Source organism: Macadamia integrifolia, unplaced genomic scaffold, assembly GCF_013358625.1.
Source record: "Macadamia integrifolia cultivar HAES 741 unplaced genomic scaffold, SCU_Mint_v3 scaffold_170A, whole genome shotgun sequence".
NCBI lineage: Eukaryota > Viridiplantae > Streptophyta > Magnoliopsida > Proteales > Proteaceae > Macadamia > Macadamia integrifolia.
The window spans coordinates 84,431-105,297 of record NW_024870628.1 but is presented as its reverse complement, the minus strand read 5'-3'; the positions used below and the strand labels follow the sequence as shown (position 1 = coordinate 105,297).

Here is a 20,867-nt window from a genome sequence, read left to right as displayed (position 1 = left end):
TTTTCACTCTCTCGGTCCCTTTGAAGCTCTGACTCACCACTTGGCATTGTGTACTCTCACAATCTTGAAGTTTTCAAATTTCTATTTCATCATTTAGGTTAAAATTTGACTATGTGTATCTACGTATGGTCAGGTGGTAGGGGAGGGGTATGTGTCCCACGAAAATTGAATTAATTGATCCAACCCGCAATGTGACAAATATTTAGAGCCATTTGGGGACAAGTGTCTTTTAGTATTGATGTCATAATTACTAAAACTTAAATCATACCATTTATTAAGAAGGATTTATTTTTCCTTAAAAGGAAAGAACCTTGTCGGCTGTCATACTAATCCTCTCTATATTAAAACCTTAAAAAACGCGTAAGGATCTTTTCCATATTATCCTTTGTGAACCTTAAGGACTAAGTATTTGCTTTCATTTCACTTCCTATTTTACTTCCCTTGTTAAACCTTAAGGCCGAAGCTTTGTAAGGAAATTGTATTCAATGTAAGCCGCAGAATGAAGAGCAGAGTTCTTATATACATTAGATTAGAATTACCTTTAACATAACCATGTTTACATAAACCCCTTTTGAATAAACTTCTGAACCACCACAAATACATTTTATTCCAATCCAATGGTAATATTGGTACCACGTGGAGTTGCTCACCTCGTTTATGACTTAAGTACTAAACTAACCTTGTTTAAAAGGAGTTATTAGGATTTTCATTTATCATAGATTCTTACACAAGGGTCTGAATCCTTTCCAGGGAGCCATCCCACGACTGTGATGATCTGGGTACACAGCTCAACACATGGGCACACATCCCCAAGTCACTCCAACTGTGAACGACTTTCAAAGTTGTCCAGTCCTTAAAGAGCATCTTCACCAATGGACAACATAATATTTTCACACCCATTATGTCTAAGCATATACTTATACAAGTGGATAGATAGCATTTTTTCTTCCAACGCAAGGGCAGCTGTCGGACAGAAAACGCTTACCCTTATTTTGGGACAAGAGAATGCCATCCACTAATGCGATAACTATACAATTGTATGGACTAATAGAAAGTCACCCAAGGACATCTTCAACTCATGAGATGATGGGGTACCGCAGTCTTTTCACCCCTGCTTGTGTCAAGGTGTAGACAGACGCAAGCAGGTTTTTTCGCTTACTTCTATCACTTTTCTTTCCGTCGCTAGCCGTTTCTAGAGTCTCGGGCACCGCCACCATTTTTAAATTTCAGTGTGAATCACACTTCCTAGTTCCTACCGTTCCAACCGAACACGATTACACGAGCATCTGATGCAATAAATAAACGAGGATCTCTAGCACTGTCTAGGCATCTTTGGATTTGCGAACTCATCAGTTCCTTTCTCTCTCTCCGTCTCTCTGGTTTTGTGGATCTCTTTGTTCTTGGTTTCCTTTGTGGCTTTTCAGGGAATCGATTCGGTTCGAAATTAAAGGTATGTTTACACTTGCTTTTTCTTTCAAATATTAAGGTTTTGATCTAGTAGATTGTTGCGCATTTGCGCTTCTGGGTATTGCATTTTTCTCTCTTTGTTCCTGTTGTTTCTTTTCCTGCTTGAAATTTGAAATTGAAATAACTTAAGAGAGTATTCTGGGGGTGGGGTGAATTTGGTTGGGTTCAGTCAGAGGGATGATTTGTGGGTTTATTTTTATTTACCTTAAGACTCACTTATGCTTTTCATGTTTTGGAGTATAAATTCAGTTCAAATCAATTAAAGATGCTAGCTTGCTTATTTTGTAATGTTCGAATCTGGATGACACAGATTTGTTCTAAAGAGAGAGTAGAACGAGAACGCTAACAGGGAGTGCAAGGAAATCTTTACCATGGATCCCAACCACCAGAACGGCAAGAAAGAGAATAAGAAAATGGATGAAGGCACTTCAAATTCGAACACAGAGGGGAGGTGGGGCACCTGGGTTGTGGGCACTCCGGTTCCACCTCAGGCCCATCCAGTAAACCAGAAGGCTGCGACTTGGGTTGCGGGAGAAGCGATACCTTCTTCTGATCCGGCGACTCTTAACGCTAACTACATGAAATACTCTGTTCCTCCGGTTACTAGTGGTGGTAATGGTGGCAGCAGCATGCCTCAGCCTACCAATCCTTATGTCCAGACATCTCCTGTTCCTGGGTCATCTGGGAAGAGTGAGTGATTGTTTTCAATAATCTATTCTGAATCATTTAATTGAAGGTATCGGGTTTTGCTTAATTTCTTTACGATTCTTGATTGTTGGTTGTGTTCAGGCCCTATGGAGATGATCCTTAATGTGTTAAGTCGTTGGGGGAAAAAGTTTGAAGATTGCGCCAAAAAAGCTGAGGGTTTTACTGAAAACGTCTGGCATCACTGTAAGTCCTATGCGCACATGGCTGATTTTGTGTTCATCAGTTTTAATTTTCCTTGTATTCATTTATTTCATAAGCATCCTCATGCCATTATTTATACAGATTTTATTGTGCGATTTTTTATCGTTGCATGGAAGAGTTTAAGAGTTTAGTAGGGGAGATATTTCTTGAAATTGAGATAGAAATCTAGTTGGCATAGGTATTTGTCGCATCTTATGATTGTATGTTGCTTAGTCTTTTTGGGTTCTTTGTATGAGTTGTCACTGCTTCTTTGGACTTCTTCTCAGTATATTATTTCCTTTAGGAAGAAGAAAATCAAATGTTGATATTTCAACACAAATATGATTATTGAGGATCTGTACTTCAAGGGAAAACGGAGGGAACGAAAAGGATAAGCTATGAACTAGGGGATAACATATATCATAGGTTTTATATAGTTGAAGAGTCTAATGTTTGAGAAATGCAAGGAGATGGGGTTTCTATATTTATCTGATATACAACTAAAGTTGGATGGTGATCATAAAGTGATCCAATTTTGTTACAGAAAACTGTGCAGTACTGGAGTTGTACTTTGTGAGTATTAAGAATGATGGGTCATACATTTTATGGTCTTGGCTTATCTACTGCAGTTCACAGTTGTTACGGAATGCATTAGTTGGAAACTGAAGAGAAAATTTTTTATTTTTTGGTGGGTAAATATAACATGTTTCATTTGTATGGGCAGAGGCGAAATCAGACAACGATGACATAGTTCCTTTTCAAATGGAAACTGCTTGATCATATGAACACATGTTCTTAACTTTAGCATCATGTATTTTTGAATTAATTCTCTCCTTAGTACTTTTTAGTTGATATTTAAAGGCCTTTTGAAATGTAGGAATAGGTCACTGGTACCCTCAACCTACAGTAGGATCACAGGTACTGTTTAACAACAGGCGTAGAATGTAAGTCCAGCTACAGGGAATCAAGGAATACTCTTAAACTAGGCCAATAATAAGGACTGTTAGAACCTGTTCTCAGGTCTAAACACATGGTAATAGTTGTATCAATCACAGATAAAATAAGAGAATGGAACTCAATGCCAATTGAGCAGAAAATGTTCAAAAGCTCGTGAACACACCAGGTTCCCAAAATAGACAGTAGCCAACTTGGATGGGAAGATCCTTTCAGTAGAAAGTATGGCAGTACTAGGGAAGTAACTTACCACAAGAAAGGATCAAACTACTGACTGGACGTAAAGGAAAACACCATGGAAATTGCTGCCAGAAATAACCAGGACAGAGAAGGTGCTGCAGGTCTTGTCTTGCCTTCAATATTCAGACATCAGAGTATCAAATGGGAATTATGGAATGAGTAAAAGGTTATAACAGAACAGCTGAACCCCATTAGATGGTCTCAATACTCTCCAATGAAACTATGTCTCAGTGGCCCCAAAATTGAAACGAAAGAGAAAGGAGAAGAAGAAAATGGGAATAAGAAGAATATGTAGGTATCTCACTTATGGTAGAGAAGGTATCCCACCTATCTCTACAATGGCCTCTCACCCAATCTCTCTCTCTCACAGCTACTGCATCTCATAGAAAACCAGCAAAACTCTTTTTTTTTTTTTTTAACTCTAATAGTGGAAGCTGTAACAGCCCCTCTCTTGTATTGATAACCTTCAAAACAACCCCTCTTGCGTTAAAAAGGAATTCTTTACATATTGCTATCAAATTGAATTAGAAACTATCCTAGGTTGCATTCTAATTCCTAATTACATCAAAATAGTAACTGAAACCAAATAAAATCTTGTGACTGTGAAACCTAATTAATATATAGTAACTGAAAAAGAAACTAAATAACAAAAATAGAAACTAACTAAAATTTCAATCTTCTCATAATCTCCTCTACACAAGGCAGTTGTGATGATTGCTTGAGAAACTTCTACTATCCTCCACGCAATCAGTCTGATCCTTTATGATATGCTCCATGCAGTAAGGTAATCTGGCCACCCTAGAATGTTCTCAACCAAGAACTAGGCCACTTCGGACCAGGTAAACCCAGATCTGGACCAAGTTTTTGGGGCTTGTTCCTGCGGCTATACCTGTGCTGGAATCAGTGATCTACATCATTTTTCCTTTCCTGTTGGAAGATCAAACTATTTATACTTTCTCTGATATCCAGATGCATTTGCCCAAGAATCAATTACAATTTTCATTTTTTATTGTTCAAACAATCCTCAAAGAAACCCCAAGAAATCATTATTTAGTACCTGAATATTCTATTTCTTGCAGCCTAATAAACTTGGTTATGTTTCTTAGCAGGAACATTAGTCATTCATCTTTGATTATACCTTGGCTAAAACTATTGATTATGCTTAGATTTTCCTGTGACTAAATTCTAATCAGTTATCATGTGTTGCATGACAGTGAAAACCAGTCCTAGTCTTAGTGATGCAGCCATGGCAAAACTTGCCCAGGGGACAAAGGTTCTTACAGAAGGGGGGCATGAGAAGGTTTTTCAGCAGACATTTCAGTTGTTACCAGAAGAAAAGCTCCTGAAGGCATATGCTTGTTATCTTTCAACATCCTCTGGACCTGTCATTGGGACACTGTACATTTCCAACAAAAGACTGGCCTTTTGCAGTGACAATCCTCTCTGTTTTTATCCTGCCCCAGGACAGAAAGAGTGGCTATATTACAAGGTATTGTCTTTTCTTTATGGATCGATAAATAGGCTAATAAGTTGTCAAATTCTTATAATCATTGAAAGAGCACCATAATTATGATCAAGAACTTGTTCTTGCTAAACCCTCAATACTTTCAAGTTATATCTCACACTATGGCTGTGTTTGGTATGCATTCTTGGAATGCATTCTGGGCCAAGAACACATTCTAGACTGTTAAAAACATTGTTTGGTAAGCATTCCATTCTCAAAATCAAGAATGCATTCTCCATTCTCCAGCTCTTGGCACAATCCCGATGAAAATATCTCTGCCACTAATCTTATGAAAGGCGACACCTTCTCTCCTAAGGAATAGCGTCTCATTCTTACAAATCTCCAAAAACTAATTTTCTTTCTCTCTCTAGAAACCGCTTCTCTCTCTTTTTCTCCTTAAGATCTCCTCTCAAGTCCAAAATCTTAGAATCTCCTGTTTTCCTCGCGATCTTTACGGGATTGATGTAAGCAATACTAACTAAGGAACCAATTAAAATTTTATGTGAGTTATTGATGTAATATTGTCTGGGATTTTCACCAAAGAGATTCCGCCCATGAGGTGTTGGATAACATGTTTAAGCATTCTCACATAAAAAATGCATTTTAAACAAACATTTTATCCAAACAATGTTCTTATTCTCAATTAAGAATACATTCTGTATTTTCATAATGGAAATGCACATTCTCATAATGGTAATGCATACCAAACACAGCCATATGTTCGGCTAACTTGAAATATCATTTTATGATTGAACTGCTGAACTGTGGAACTGTTGGAGACTATCAAATTGGTGTTCTTGATTTATGTTTTGATCAGGAAATAGTTTATTCTTGGAATTATGAAAAATATTTTTTACCCTATGAGAGAGAGAGAGACCAAAGAATCCATCTTCTAGATCCAAATCAAATTTCTGTTCATGAAACTTTAATGAGAGAGTTAGAGAACTAAAAAGGATTTACTAGTGGAGATGGCCCGTGATATGTTACTCTCTCACATTACATGTGACGTTATGTTATTTATGATTTCAATGTGGTGGTTGGTGAACACAAATAAATTAATGTTTTGCACACTGCAAGCTTCATGGCCTCTTGACTTGAGTTTAGAACTTCATTATTGTTGGATTTCTTGCCGTTAAGTCTGGAAATGTTGAAAATAATTTCTATATATGGCTTAATTTCTGTCATTTTTGGCAAATAATTAGACTAATGTTAAACAAAACTTTGCTTTCCTGATGTTGATCTAGTAGCCCAATTTCCGCACCACAGAAATGACTGGGTACTAAAGATTTTATTCATCAACTTTCTTTATGGATGGAAGGATTTAATGAATAACAACAACTGTCAGCTGTGGTGTGCAAAAATCCCATGCTCACCAGGAGGTCTCAAGTTTGAGTCTCCTAGCTGTTACCTACTTCCCTCCCTACTTATCAAAAAAAAAAAAAAAAAAAAAAAAAAAAAAAAGGATTTAATGAATAGAAAGTTTGAGAAGAATTTAGAAGGGAGTTGAGGTCTGTGATCTTGTTGTCCTTAAAACAGCATCTTCTGTTTAATTTTTCATTTGTAACAAGAGCTCGCTGGTGCAAATTCTCTTTATTTTGAATTTGTAGCGTGATTCTAGGGGCCCCTTTTAAATGCTTATTTTGGAACAGCATGTTTGGTTGCCATAGAGGGCAGACCTCGGTGCAACTGTAAGGTTGCTCCATTGCGACCTAGTGGTCCCGGGTTTGAGTCGTGAAAGAGCCTTTTCATGAAGTGGGGGTAAGGCTGTGTACATTATGACCCTCCCTAGACCCTGCATTGGTGGGAGCCTTATGCACTAGGTATGCCCTTTTAATGTCTGGTTGACATAGGTTGACTCTGTAATAGGGTAATGCTACTTTTCAGAATCAATTCAGTTGGTATTATTGATTTTCCTTGGTTAATCTAAATGGAGAAAAATACCTTCACCTATAGTAAGGGGAGTAATATCTTCTGTTATGTTGACATGAAACTGAAATTATGCTAAAGCGTATCCACTGCTACAATCATTTTCTATCCATATTTGTCAGAAGTCTCAGCATCCCAAGGTGTTGGAGGGTGTGTGGACACAGGGCGACACTATTGAGGTGACCTGCCTAGGCAACCAAAGCAACTAAGCCACTTGAATGGCAAGGCGAAACTAACAAGGCTTCCGTGTAGGCGACCAAGGCGCCTAGACAACACCTTGACAACTATGTTTTTATCCATTCTAATTGTTGTCTTGCATGCATAATCTTTCTGTGACTGCTGCTTCTTTTTATCCATACCTACAATAGTTCCTGTTTCATTGCCATAAGTCCCAACTATATATATAAGATAACATCTACTATATATTTTGTTTAAGTTTTAGGCTGTATTCGTGATCCATTGGCTTAGTTTCTACAATTTTTCTGCGGTAGAACTGAAATATAGCTTGTAGCCATGCCTGCAGTATGTTGGTAATGCACACAAGTATAATTTCGTGTCAATAGAACAAGATTTGTTATTCTGCTCTCAGGTTTAGAGCCATGGTACCAGTTGTAGAAGTATCACAAGTCACCTGTCACTGCTTCTATATGATCACTCATATGGTTATCTGATTTCTTGCTTCTGTTATTATCTGATTATCCTCTTTGTTCAAGTTTCTAACTCAAAACTGCATGAACATCCAGGTATCTGTGCTGTTTGAGCAGTTGGTAGCAGTAAATCCTTCTTCTAACAAATTGAACCCTTCTGAGAAATACATCCAGATTGTCACTGCAGATGGCCATGAGTTCTGGTTCATGGGGTTCGTATCATATGACAAGGCACTCAAGAATCTGACTGAAGCTTTACAGCATCGTGGTGCCTTTTCCAGTGTAAACCCACAGAACTAGTTATTTCCTGTGCCCTTGTGTTGAGTTTGTGTCGTAAGCTGGTTTATGTAGAATGTATAAAAATGTAATATTTAAGAATGTTGCAGGAGAACATTTTTTGAACATTTTTGTTTTGTACTTTCTCAATAAACTGATGTATAAGAAGTGTGTGTTTTTATGTTCGTGATCATTTTTATTTTTGTGGAACATTTTGGAAGGGATAGGAATATAGGATCTTGGATTTGCTGATTTGAATAGTGACTTTTGCACTGATTATATTTCAAAGTCGAAACATGAAGTTGGCAATGTAACATTAAAAAGGGTGAAGCTTACCCACGGAGGGGCTTAATAATATGTCAATGACTACAAGAACCAATTTAAAAGTAATGATCTGATGGGCTTCACATTGGAAAATGATGCTCTCCAACGCCCAACCATTAATGTCATAATCATCCAATGGATAGAACCACTTGAACATGCATCTCAGGTGTTGAAAGGTGTTAGGATGTGTGTCCAAGTCATCTCAATTGTCCAAAGAGGGTCAAGTAACTATAGGAGAAGAAAGCTTCAAACTTAGCAGTGGACTTAGCGAAATAATCTGCTACCATATTAGCCTCTTAACAATAGTGAGAAATTTTTCATTCAATTGAAGCAAGATAGGGTTGGAGAATGTCCATCATTGCCAAACAAATCACCAGGCTACCCTCTTAGACACCAAAACCACCACAATCACAACTTGGAGATCCCCACATCCCTAGCTATTTCCAATCCAATGATTAGAGCTAAAAGTTCTTCCTCAAAGTTCGTTTTAATGCCTAGGAAATTCTCAAACACCAAAACAATTAATGCAAGTTATCTCTAAATTCCACCTGTTCTTGAGTTTCCTAGATTCCCTAGTAAACAATCGTCCACATTAAGCTTCACCCAATTGACTTCGACGACACCAAAAAATCTCCAAAAGCACCTGAGATCTTGATTCTTGACTTTTGGTATAGCTGATTCCTGATTAAAAAAAAAAAAAAAAAAAAAAAAAAAATATATATATATATATATAAAATAAAAAAAAATAAAAAAATCGGCTTGGGATGAATGTCATTGGTTCTTTCCCTCTGGTGAGCTTCCTTTCAGAGTTGGCGTGTTTCCTTATTCTTTAGTGATTCCTTCTTTTAAAAAACAAAAAAAGAGAAAAAGAATTATTGAAATATTTCACAGATTGGCCAATTCTGGAGCTCTATTCAGACTGATTCCACCCCAACTCTACGTTTTAAAACCCTGTTGAAGCACCAGAAGTGTTCCTGTATAAAAAAGCAGCAAAAGGACTTTTAGAGTTTGAGTATTTCCTACATTTTCAAACTGATGCGCCGAAATTAATGACTTTAATATAAAAAAATCTGGAGAGAATCTCAAATATAATGCAATTACGTGAAGACAATCACAAAAAAAAAAAAAAAAAAATGGGACCCCTGAGGTCCCTTGTTGGGGTAGATCTGCTTTAGAGGCCTATAAATACCCTCGTTTGTCCCTCCTAAAACCAATATTCAATTGTCACACAGCAATGGATATCGAAGGCAGATTACTCTTCCTCCTCGCTCTCTTTATATCAGGTTTGTTCTCAATCTCTCTCCCCTTTGGCTATGATGTCTTGAAAACCTTTTCCCATAATATATATATATATATATATATATATAAAATTATATAGGTATTTTAGTAAATTTTTTGTACAAGGTTTTGATATATTTGTTGTAAGGATTCTTCTTTTGTAAGTAATCTGAGAGAGGTGGGAGAATGAGCATTGTAAACCTATATTCTTGGTTGATAGTGACGTAGGATCTCATCTCTTTGTGGACAAAGGCAATATGACAGAACCAAGTAAATCTTTATTCATTGTGTGATTTATTGTCTTATTTTCCCATGCTAGATCTTCTCTTGAACCATTACCTCCTGAAACAGTGATTATTGTCTTGGATGGTGTGAGATTGCTTAAGGAGGTCATGGTCTAAGAGAAGACTGGGACACATTCTTTTGTACATCATTTTAGGGTTACGTTTCTACATCTCTCTCTATCTTTTTTCAATGGCTAGCTTTCTAAGGGTGAGTTTTACGAGAGTCGAGAGTCCCATCAAGATTGTTTGATTTCTAGATTTTCAATCTACTAGTTATAGTGTTCTTACATTTTTCAATATGCTGGCATTAACATCAAGCTCGTAATGGACTGCAGGTGCTCTCTCAGCTACCTTTACTTTCACAAACAAGTGCTCATACACTGTCTGGCCTGCAACATTGGCCGGTGGGGGAACATCTCAGCTATCCCTAACCGGATTCGAGCTGACTGCCGGTGCTTCATCATCACTAGAAGTCCCTGTTGGATGGTCTGGTAGATTCTGGGCTCGAACATTTTGCTCTACCACCGGAAATTTCAACTGCAGCACCGGAGATTGCCACACTGGTCAAGTAGCTTGCAATGGAGCCGGTGGCGCCGTACCAGCCACCTTAGTGGAATTCACACTAGGGGCTCATAATGGTGACCTAGATTTCTATGATGTGAGCCTTGTTGATGGTTTTAACCTGCCTGTATCAGTGACTCCACAAGAAGGCAGTGGCAGTGGCTGCAACTCCACCAGCTGCCCTGCAAACATCAACTCAATATGCCCACAGGAATTGAGTGTCATGGACCCTAATGGGACTGTAATTGGTTGTAAGAGTGCCTGTATCGCTTTCGGCGATCCGAAGTACTGCTGCACAGGAGATTATGGTGGTCCGGCGACTTGCCCACCTACTAATTATTCTATGAACTTCAAGAAACTGTGTCCTCAAGCTTATAGCTATGCTTATGATGATCGGACGAGCACGTTTACCTGCATGGGTGCCAATTACCGTATCACCTTTTGCCCTTAGAATGGAATACATGAAGCAAATTGATCTGAGATGGGCTTATTGCTTGATTATTTTAGATCAGATGGAGTTTATTATATGAATGTATTTCAGATTATGTCTTATTAAGAGTCTCGCTTTGCTGATGGCAATGTCGAAAGTAGGGAGTGGAATTTAGTCTTGTATTAATCTAGGTATCCCCCAACTAATATTTATCAATGTGGGTGGACCTAATATTTATGTACTTCAGATTAATGTAGAGGTGAAATGCCTATAAAAAAAAAAATGTGAAATGGGATATATGAATAAACAAGTTTAAGAACATGATATCTTGTTCATCCTTTCTTCTCATTGAAAAAAAAAAAAAATCTTATTCATCTTTTCGGGGTTTCTTCGTCTTTGACTATGACAATCTCGGATTAATTTATAAAGATTCTGTTTCTTTCCATGTAAAAACATATGAAATGAATCAGTTATTATCAGAAAAAAAAAAAATGAAACGGATCAATGCCTTGGGCGTATAGTTACCGCTCAAACTACAAGTTAGAGCTATCATGTTTACGTAAATGAGTGTCAATTACTTTTTATCGCTTTTTATCCTCAAAAATAGACTCATAGAATATTTTTTTTTTTTTTTTTTTTTTTTTTTTTTTTTTTTTTTGGGTTTTTGGATTTTTGAAGGATTGGGAGGTTAAGAACGTGTAGCACCAATGACTTCCAAATTACAATTTCCTAGAAGCCATGGAGTGGATAACAGTCAATCAATCTTACACAATGGACAATAAAGATGGGTCCTAAATTCTTCCAATGGAAATTCTTCTTGCCATATTTTAAGTAAATTGGATTTTAGTACATCTCGTGGGAAAGGAATAAAATGAGATAGGCAACTTCATTGTGCATCATTGAGAAAATCTATGATAATATCTCATTTGAAATTTGAAATTTGAAGTAAAAGTATTCATAATTGTTTATAGTGACTTGACTCAAATAGCAATAGGCATCTTGCCCTTTCTTGGAATCTGCCTCTTATTGCTCTGCCTTCCCTTAATTTTGATATATCATCTTTGACTTTGTTTCTTTCCTTTATTTTGATGTATACCATTTTGGCGATTGGTTGGTCCCCTTGTTTTTCTTGTATCCTCCTTTTATTTGTTTTTTTAGTGCTTTAAGATAGAGTCTTCCCTTCCCTTAGATTCCTGGTTTGGCTTGTTGTCTATCTTTTCGTTTTTTCCCTTCGTCTAAAGAAAACTATGTTTACTTCCCCAAAACAAAATGAAAGTGCGTGACAACAAATACAATGGTAAATGAAAGATGTAAAAAATGAATAGAGCCACCATAGATGGAGGAGATGTCCTTTTTTTTTTTTTTTGGGGGGGGGGGGGGGGGGGGGGGGCTAACGAGGTTGTCCAGGGGTTCTGCCTGACTAACCAAAACACCAAATTAAGAGTAGATATCCATTCACCAGAAAGGTATACAATAAAATTTCAATTGTCCGATTCAATATATAATGAGGTGATCCCATAAGTTGTCCTAAATTTCCTGAAGAATTCCTGATCGAATCACCACTGCTTCTTCAACTAGAACTAAAGAAGATGTTGCAGGTTCAGAAGAGGCCGCTAACATAGGTTTGCCAACATGATTTCGAAAAATAAAACCCCAATCCAACGTTAGAATCATCAACCGGTAGCATGGTTTGAGGGATCGGATTGAAACGGTCAAGACTGGTCAGATTGGATTGGAATTGGCCTTGATCTATCTTAATTCTTGGCTGATACCGTATCGGTGGACCGATATGGATGAAAGGTAAAATAATCTAAAAAATAATTTTTAGTTGAAAACAAAGGGTATTTCTGTCCGATCTTGGCTGATCCAAATCTGTATTAAATTGATATCAGCTTACCAATCCCATACTCGATACCGACTTATCAAACCTTGACCGGAAATGAAGTATCAAAATTTAATTTCAAAAAACCAACCGAAGGAGGAGACTAGTGGTGGTGATCAACTCAAGGAGTTGTGGGGACGCCAATTTGAGAGCCATAATGAATTTGTAGAAGAAACTTAATCTGATATAAATTAAGATCAAATTGGGGAAAAAAAAAGGAGTTTATAAGGGCTCGATCTAATTGGTTTTGGTCGATTTAGTTGGTTTATTTTATTTATTCATTTATTTCTTTGGGATTGACCAGTTTAGATGAAATTGAATCGATAAGGCCTCAGTCTTTGTAAACCAAACCATACGTCATTGTTTTGGTTCATATATATATATATATATATATATATATTTCATAGTCAAGATGTGGTTCATATTGTTTCTTTGATGCATTCCCTAAGGTTAATAAACTTTGTACGAAATCATCTCAAGTTTCTAACTAAAGCCCTTATTTCTTTATGCACCTTCTTTCTTTTCCTATGGCTTCAAACATGAGAAGAAGCTTTACCAAAAGAACAGATGAGAAGAAGAAGGGAGGGAGATAAGATAGGAATATGAACAACAGCCAGTGGTGTCAGATCAAAATGACCACCTTTTGTTTTGATTGAGAAATTATTCAAATAAAAATGCTTTAGATATTGCCTTTTGTCATTGTTTTTGATCAGGTTTGCACTCCTCCCTTGCGTGTTAATATGGTTCTGGTTCTCGTCTTCCCAGTCCCTTCTACTATCCTTTAGGGAAAGATGACACTCTTTCTTTTAATCTCAGACGGTGCGGTGCATGGATTGTACTCGAGCTTTGGAGTCCATAATATCCTCCATCACCAAAAAATTGGATTGGGGTGGGGGTGTCAGGGACCAATAGAGAATGTGACGAGGCATCCACCAGGAGTAGGATGATCATTTTGTCACCCTTGTCTCTTGACTCAAGACTCAAGCTTAGAGTGCAGTTTGGGTACATTCTTCTTTCCTTTTCTTCAATATTGCGAGTATGAAGATACGTGCTCTAAATCTTATATCTAGATAGTTAAATTTATGATATCCCTTCATTATTGCAACATCAAAGCTAATCCTAGTTATTGTATATATATATATAATTTTTTTCTTTCTTTTATATTTATTTTAAATGTTTTTTATACCATGAATTTGTTTTCTCTTGTAATGAAAATCACAAATTAATTATGGGATGCCTAGACGTTAATCCTCTAAACTTTTATTTATTTATTTAATGTACTCTTTCTGATCTCTTAGAAAAAAAAAAAAAAAAATGACCTCAATGAGGATCTTGGCTCATACACAAAGAATTTGCTTTCTCTCCATCCGGTTGTATCCTCCAACCTCATCTCACACCATCCATGGGATCTTGGGATCATGACTCCTGCACAAAGGCAATAAGATACCTTTTCTTTCTTTAATACAAGAACATTAGTAAATGTTTTAAGGGAGAGGGATAAATGTTCTAAGGGAGAGAGTAATCGATATGCCTCCGATATATGGTAAACTAGCTGACAACACCAATGAGGGCACCGGATGGAGTATTATGCACGAGGGGTAGGGGGTTCATTTCAAAAGGGGGAGGAGAGAGATAGATATAATGGATGCTAGCTTATGGTATACCATTAGCATATCCAACCTTTTCCCATGTTTTAAATACACATTTAATATCTCATAGTACTTTGAAAATCTATCAAGGCCTAATCTCTTCATTACACATTAGCTAGTCTAGCATACTTTCACAATCAGTCCCGATGTTAACAATTCTGACCTCTAATTTTCTTGCCCTTTGAAGTACTTCGAGGATAGCTCAGCCACCTATGGGCTCCCTTCATATCCATAGGCCATAGAAATGACAATAAATGATTTGTCATAAGTAATAACGGAGGCCTATCATGCTTCACTTGTATTTTAATAAAGTTTCCATCGCAAAAGATAGTGTGGTAGAGCTCATGGTATTCAATTAATGATAAATGGTTGGCAACTGGGGAGTAGTTTCTTGGGGAAATTCAACAGAATAGTTTGAGATCATGGGCCCATTATTGATATTTTCCAAAACAATTATGGGCTGGGAGATGATTTAGAAGCACTACAGAGATTTTTAGCATTCTAAATAAAGTAGCAAGTAATGTAAAATATTGACAAGAAAACAAACATTCTTCATGGCAGATGAATGAGATCTGGCAAAAGTCTAAGGAGTGAAGCAAGGAGTCAGCATGGATGTATTCGGGCCATAATCCCAAGAATGTTGCAGTCATTTTTTTTTTGAGAAACCACAAGAAAGAAAGAAATATCAAGCAAGCTCTCTTTCATGTTTACGAAAAATATAAGTTATCAATTCTAAGAAATTGGCTTACATTGTGCATCATTGTTAAGGAAAAAGAAAAATAAGACCTTTGTGCACAGAAATAGGGGTGCGTAAAATATCAGTTCACTCTCTATGAAATAAAAAGTTTCATTTATGTTAATGCCCTTGCACATGCTCTCATTGACCACCATCTCCCCCTACCCCCATTGGTGCAGGGGGCATTGCAATGCATCTGTTGCAAAAAAAAAAAAAAAAAAAAAATTATATTGGTTTGATATGTTCCATCCCCTTCTTGATTGTGGTACAACATTCTCTTCTCAATAAAAGATTATTCAAAGAGGAACTACGGATGGGATTTTTCCTCATATTAGTGTTGTATAGGATTCACACACACACACAAAATGGTCTAATATTTCAGTGAGATTCCAACTGACGACTAACATGGTCTAGAATTCTAAGTCTCTCACTCAAAATTATTCCTCTCACATGAGCAGCCCCTCATTGAATTCAAAATAAACAAAAGTCCAAGTTTCTAATTTTCTGTCACACACATAATTATCCCTCTCACATTTTTCTAACCAAAAGTCCAATGGTCACTCACCATACTATCTGGCGCATTATATATAGCCCTGAACTGTTCCACTTCATTCCGCTCTTCATAATCCAGCTATCCATATCTGATGATCTTCAGCATTCAAAGTCCATTCTACAATTGCCTCCTTTGAATTTTGTATTTATTTGAAGATAATGACTGAACTACATTATCATTATCAGAGCTTTCGCATCTTTGAAGCAATTGACTTTTATGTACTCCAAAACATGACTCATCTGCGATAGTCTAAACTCCATTGGCCGGTAACGTGAAAGATGGGTGGATCTGTTGAAGATATTCCTCCACCACCAATAATGTTCAGACACAAATCGGTGCTCCTAAAGTGACAAAAAAAGCCTTATGGACTTGGAAACCCGTCGGAGTTGAAGTGTGATATTACAGCCTCACCACTTGTAAAATCATAAAACTTTATCCTTATTGATGTTCCAATGTGTGCTTTCATTGACCCCGGCTGATGCAAGACCTATACAAAGATGTAGCAATCTCTTGCTGATATTATTTTCATGAGGAACAGTTACCAGAGGATGTGTTCATTTTTTACAGTTGGATAGAGATGACATGACCTATATTAGCCATTTACCAAATTTTAGAGTTAAATTCAATTAAATACTTTCATAAATTGGCATGCGTTTTGTCATGTGTTTGTCCATGCAAATGTACCTGTATTCTTGCCATTACTTTGCATTCTTCCAACTCTTCATAAGAACAAATGATTGAAATTGAAAAATTAATAGAATTGTGTGATTCAGATCTATCTTTTTTTTTTGCTAAGAATCAGCAAGAAGACTTTATTACTAGAGGAAAAAAGAATTTGAGATTACAAACGACAATGAGTTACAAATCCACCTTCGGTATTGCCATCGGCAAAAATGCAACCCAAACAAAAAGAAAAAACTCAGAAATTACTTATAAAAATCTGTATCTGGGTCTTTGCTGAGCATCCCATATTACATCCTCTGCAAGAAACGAAGGGATGACGTCCCAGTGGGTAGAAGTCATTGTTGCTGTAGTGTGCTTGGCTAACTTATCTGCAAATGAACAAAATGAAAATCACCATTATTTTGTCATTTTGTGATTACTTTTAAGGTCAAAAAAGTAAATTACTATGTTTTCATTATTTTATCATTTTGTGATTGCTTTTAAGGTCAAAAAGGTAAATTACTATGTCCCCATTATGTGTCATTTTGTGATTGCTTTTAAGGTTAACAAAAGTAAATTCAACCTCAAATTTTTGGATCGTTACTTTGATTTAAATGGCAAAATGAGGGGTAATTTTGAGAATGAATACACTCTTCTCAAACAACCCGAACAACTCCTCGCCCCAACTGATTGTCTTCCTCCTCATGAGTCTTTCTGTTACCTTGGCTAATTTTTATGGCATAAAGTTCGGCGAGATCATCTCCAATGAGTTAGGTAAAGACTCTCTTTCTTCTTGGCGTGTCCAATGCTTTTATGGGTTTTAGGTAGGGGTGTCAACGGTCCGGGTCGGTGCGGTTTCGGTCCGGTTCCACCGGTTTCGGTGTGAGTTTGGAAGAGACCGAAACCGACCCAATAAGGATTTATCGGTTTCGGTCCGGTGTCGGTTTCGGTGCGGTTTGGATTCGGGTTGGTACCGGTTTGGATTTATTAGGTTCATTTCGGTTTGGATCGGTTTTTTAAACCGGTATGAAGCCATTAGGAAACAACCAAATGATGAATTGTTGAACTTCGATTTCTTAAATCGATTTGTAACCGGGTTGGTTTTGATTTTTGGTCTAGTTTGAATTCGATTTTTCATACAAATGTATATAAAACTATTCAAATTTTAATTTTTTAAATGAATTTTGGAGTGTTTCGGTTTCTTACCGGTTTGTTTCGGTTTCGGTCCGGGTTTTGAGCCGGTTTCGGTTTGGTTTCGGGTTCATCCGGTTTTCGGTGCGGTTCGGTTTGGTTTTGGGGTTACAATACTTGAAACCGAACCGAACCAATAAGGCTTCGGTTCGGTTCGGTCCGGGTTGTTATCGGTTCGGTCCGGCCGGTTTTACCGGTTCGGGTTAGGAATTGACACCCCTNTCTTTCACTGAAAACACCCAGGGCCCGTTTGATAACGTAACCAGAAACATGTTTCTGTATTTTTCTGTTCTCAGAAACACAGAAACGGCATAAATACCGTTTGGTAAACGTGTTGTGTTCTACTTGTTTCTTGAAGCATAAATTGAAATTTATAACAATTTATGCTTCAAGAAACATAAATGACGAAACAAGTTTTACTTGTTTCGCTTGTTTCTCGAAACAAAAAAGTGGAACAATGGTTCGACAATCCGACCATTTTAAAAATCGACAGAGAATATCCCTGTACAACCGTTGAAGACGACGGTTCCCCAGTTCACCGAGATCTCTTCTCCCCCTGCGTAACCGACGACGAGGAAGCAACGATCTCCTCCTGCGTAACCGACGACGGGGAGCGGTGAAGGATGATCCGTGGGACCCGTTGATGGCTTTTAATCTACCCCTTTCTTTCCCACCCGCACCCTCATCCTCTGAAAATCGTGAGTGAGCGGAGCGGAGCCCTAAATTGCGGTTTTCTCAAGACTGCTTGAAGCCGCTTGAAGGAGAAGGAGAAGGAGAAGGAGAAGGAAGCAACTGATGAAGAATCGCCCTTTGAAAATCATGACGAACCCTAAGTGAGATTGAAGCAGTTTGAAGGAGAAGGAGAAGGAAGCAACTGGTCGCTGAATCGCCCTTTGAAAATTGTGAGGAGCCCTTCAAGTTCTTGCGATTTGGTGCCCATACTCTGCAGGTAACACCCATTCGTTGAATCGTCTTCAATGGCTTCTTATTTACAAGGAAAACCTTATGCATTTAGCGTTCCATCCCTTGTTGCACCTCAGCAAGAGTAAAGAAATCAGTAGTACTCTCTATGTAGGATGGGTCCTCATCCCTCATTGTCTTCCTCTGCCTCATCCTCTGTTCTTTCTTTCACTTTCTTCTTCTTCATTGTGTCGCAACTTTCATTTGGATCAGTTGAAGAATACTTGTACGAACTTTGTGCTCCCTCCTTCCACTCCTACTGTGGGGATCAGAACATCAGTTACCCTTTCTCCAAATCCCCCAATGAGGAATGTGGGCTAGGCATCATCCATTGTGATGGACAATACTCGACACCATTTATCAGTTTTGAGGAAGATCAAAACAGGGTTGAGGTCAAAAGCATCGACTACAGAGATGAGAATATTGGAATTCAAATTTTCTATCATTGAAGTATTCTGGAAGTTAGTGGCTTGTTCAAAATTCAAACAAGCCATACAGGAATAAGCTGAGGTTCTTACCTTCTGTGGAGAAAGATCGTTCTGGATTTACCCATTGCAGTTTTAATCCAACAATTTCCATATCTAATAAACATCATATTCTGTCCAAAATGTTCCCAGAAATAAAATTTATCAAACACCTTCTTACCTGTTTCTGTTTCCAGAAACAAGAATTATCAAACACCCTTCTTACCTGTTTCTGTTTCCAGAAACAGCAATTTCTGTTTCTGCCGTTTCTTGAAACAGAAACAGCAGAAGCGTTATCAAACGGGCCCCCAGTGTGAGTAACCTAAGGTTTTGGTACTCAATAGCAATCAATAAAATAGAATCTCAAGGATAAGTTGGAGAATTCCACCCTAAGAATGGTATATTCCACCTCTGCACCTAAAATTCTATTTTGGCTGCTGCCAGGTCGTATCAAGTCGCCAAAATTTTTTATACCGCCGCCGTATATGGAACAACTAAACAAAAGGAATCTTACAAAAAAGAAAAAACACTAAACAAAGGGAAATGAAGTAAGCAAAACAAAATTATTAAGCAGATGACAGAGAATAAAAGGCCGAAAGAAGAAGAAATCGAAGAATGGACAAGTAAGAAACCCATAACTGATTAGATACATTGAATCTGGACACAACCGTTTTACCATTTTTCGAATTATAAATCAGTTAGTTCATCAAATCATCTCATCTTCATCTTCTTCTTCTCCGTAAGCTTCAATCGAAAACCAGATTTGGATTCCGGTGGATTCCTCAGGGTTTGCGGTAATCCATTTGTGAATCCGGTGAAGTGCGATGGCTCCGAGTATAGCTGCTCTGGCTGCGCCACCGGCGAATCCCTCAAAGAAGGGAGAGACGACGGTGGTGGTAGCGGAAGAGGAGTTGAGGGAGAAAAACGAGGAATTGGAGAGAGAATTAAAGAAAAGTTTAGAGAGGGAGGAGAAAATGAGGAAGGAATTGCAGAATACATCTCAGAGACTCAGAGTCGTAGAGGAGGCTGAGGAGCGTCTCTGTTTTCAGCTTGGAGAGTTTGAAGTGGAAGCCTTAGATCAAGCACGGGCCTATCACGCCCAAATCAGGTCCCTTATGGATCAACTCTCTCAAGCTCACAAGCTTCTTCAAGTCCACGCCTGCAACCATGCCCTTTCCCTGTAAGAAAAAGGTCGTCTTCCCTTCTTCTTGTTATACCTTTTGGTTTTGGGATTTTTTAGTTTGCTTATGTATCAGGCTAGAAAGGAGGCTTTCAATTTCTGAAGTAAATTATGTAAATGAAATTATATGAAACAAATTAGGCTCCGTTGGTTGCAACTAAGGGGAAAGTGAAATCACTTTTGAAGAAAAAATAAACTTTTATAATCATGTAACGTAAAGAGGAGCATTGGAGGGGTCTCATGTTGAGATATCTAATAAAATTGGAATAATACAAAGAAAATTAGAATTTTATTTTTTTTATTATTATTTTTTTTTGTTATCGACGGGTATTCAGACTTCGGCCTGATTAGTCCGGGGCTCATACTGAGAACCATTCAACTTTCACTGAAAGCAGTGAAGAGCACTAAACAATCACGTGTGGGTGACCTAAGGTAAGTTTACGGCTCGTACCTAGTTTGTTGCTCACCAACTACGCTACCTCCTTGGGTTAGAGAGAAGATTAGCATGCCCCGTGCTATGGAACCATTTATTCACTTCTCTTTTTTTATATTATTCTATTTCGGCACAATAGTTTTTGGTATCGTCTCTCCATTTGATAATAAATTTATGGCATTTTAGTAAAATATTAAAAAAATAAGATATTAAATAAAGATTTTGTTCACCAATGGAGGATGTGTACCTTTCATTTTAAGATTCCAAACCCTGTAGAATTTTAGCATTTTCTCAAAAAATACCCTTACTATATCTATGTACCCCTCACCCCATTCGAAGTGCTGCGGTGAATGAATTCCCATTAACTAGTTTTCCAA

At 37.6% G+C, this 20,867-nt stretch overlaps 3 protein-coding genes across 4 annotated transcripts; all 3 read left to right on the top strand.

Annotated features, from left to right (window-relative positions):
* The first annotated feature begins 1,105 nt into the window (after window positions 1-1,105).
* Window positions 1,106-8,095, top strand: LOC122070982 (GEM-like protein 1). The gene is made up of 5 exons (XM_042635243.1): window positions 1,106-1,450; window positions 1,778-2,157; window positions 2,257-2,358; window positions 4,764-5,038; window positions 7,723-8,095. Exons 2-5 carry the CDS (start codon window positions 1,839-1,841, stop codon window positions 7,924-7,926), a joined length of 900 nt encoding a protein of 299 aa, XP_042491177.1. The 5' UTR covers window positions 1,106-1,450; window positions 1,778-1,838; the 3' UTR covers window positions 7,927-8,095.
* A 1,349-nt stretch (window positions 8,096-9,444) lies between these two features.
* LOC122071003 (thaumatin-like protein 1) lies at window positions 9,445-11,100 on the top strand. Of its 2 annotated transcripts, XR_006138031.1 has the most exons (3): window positions 9,445-9,509; window positions 10,124-10,866; window positions 10,941-11,100. XR_006138031.1 is itself a non-coding variant. In XM_042635275.1 (2 exons), exons 1-2 carry the CDS (start codon window positions 9,461-9,463, stop codon window positions 10,798-10,800), a joined length of 726 nt encoding a protein of 241 aa, XP_042491209.1. In that variant the 5' UTR covers window positions 9,445-9,460; the 3' UTR covers window positions 10,801-11,100. The 2 variants fall into 2 exon arrangements, 1 of the variants encoding a protein (XP_042491209.1); XM_042635275.1 differs by having other exon boundaries at window positions 10,124-11,100.
* Window positions 11,101-19,521: 8,421 nt separating this feature from the next.
* On the top strand, window positions 19,522-20,202 carry LOC122071001 (protein RESPONSE TO LOW SULFUR 3-like). Its single transcript, XM_042635273.1, has one exon. It carries the CDS (start codon window positions 19,702-19,704, stop codon window positions 20,059-20,061), a length of 360 nt encoding a protein of 119 aa, XP_042491207.1. The 5' UTR covers window positions 19,522-19,701; the 3' UTR covers window positions 20,062-20,202.
* The last annotated feature ends 665 nt before the right edge of the window (window positions 20,203-20,867 follow it).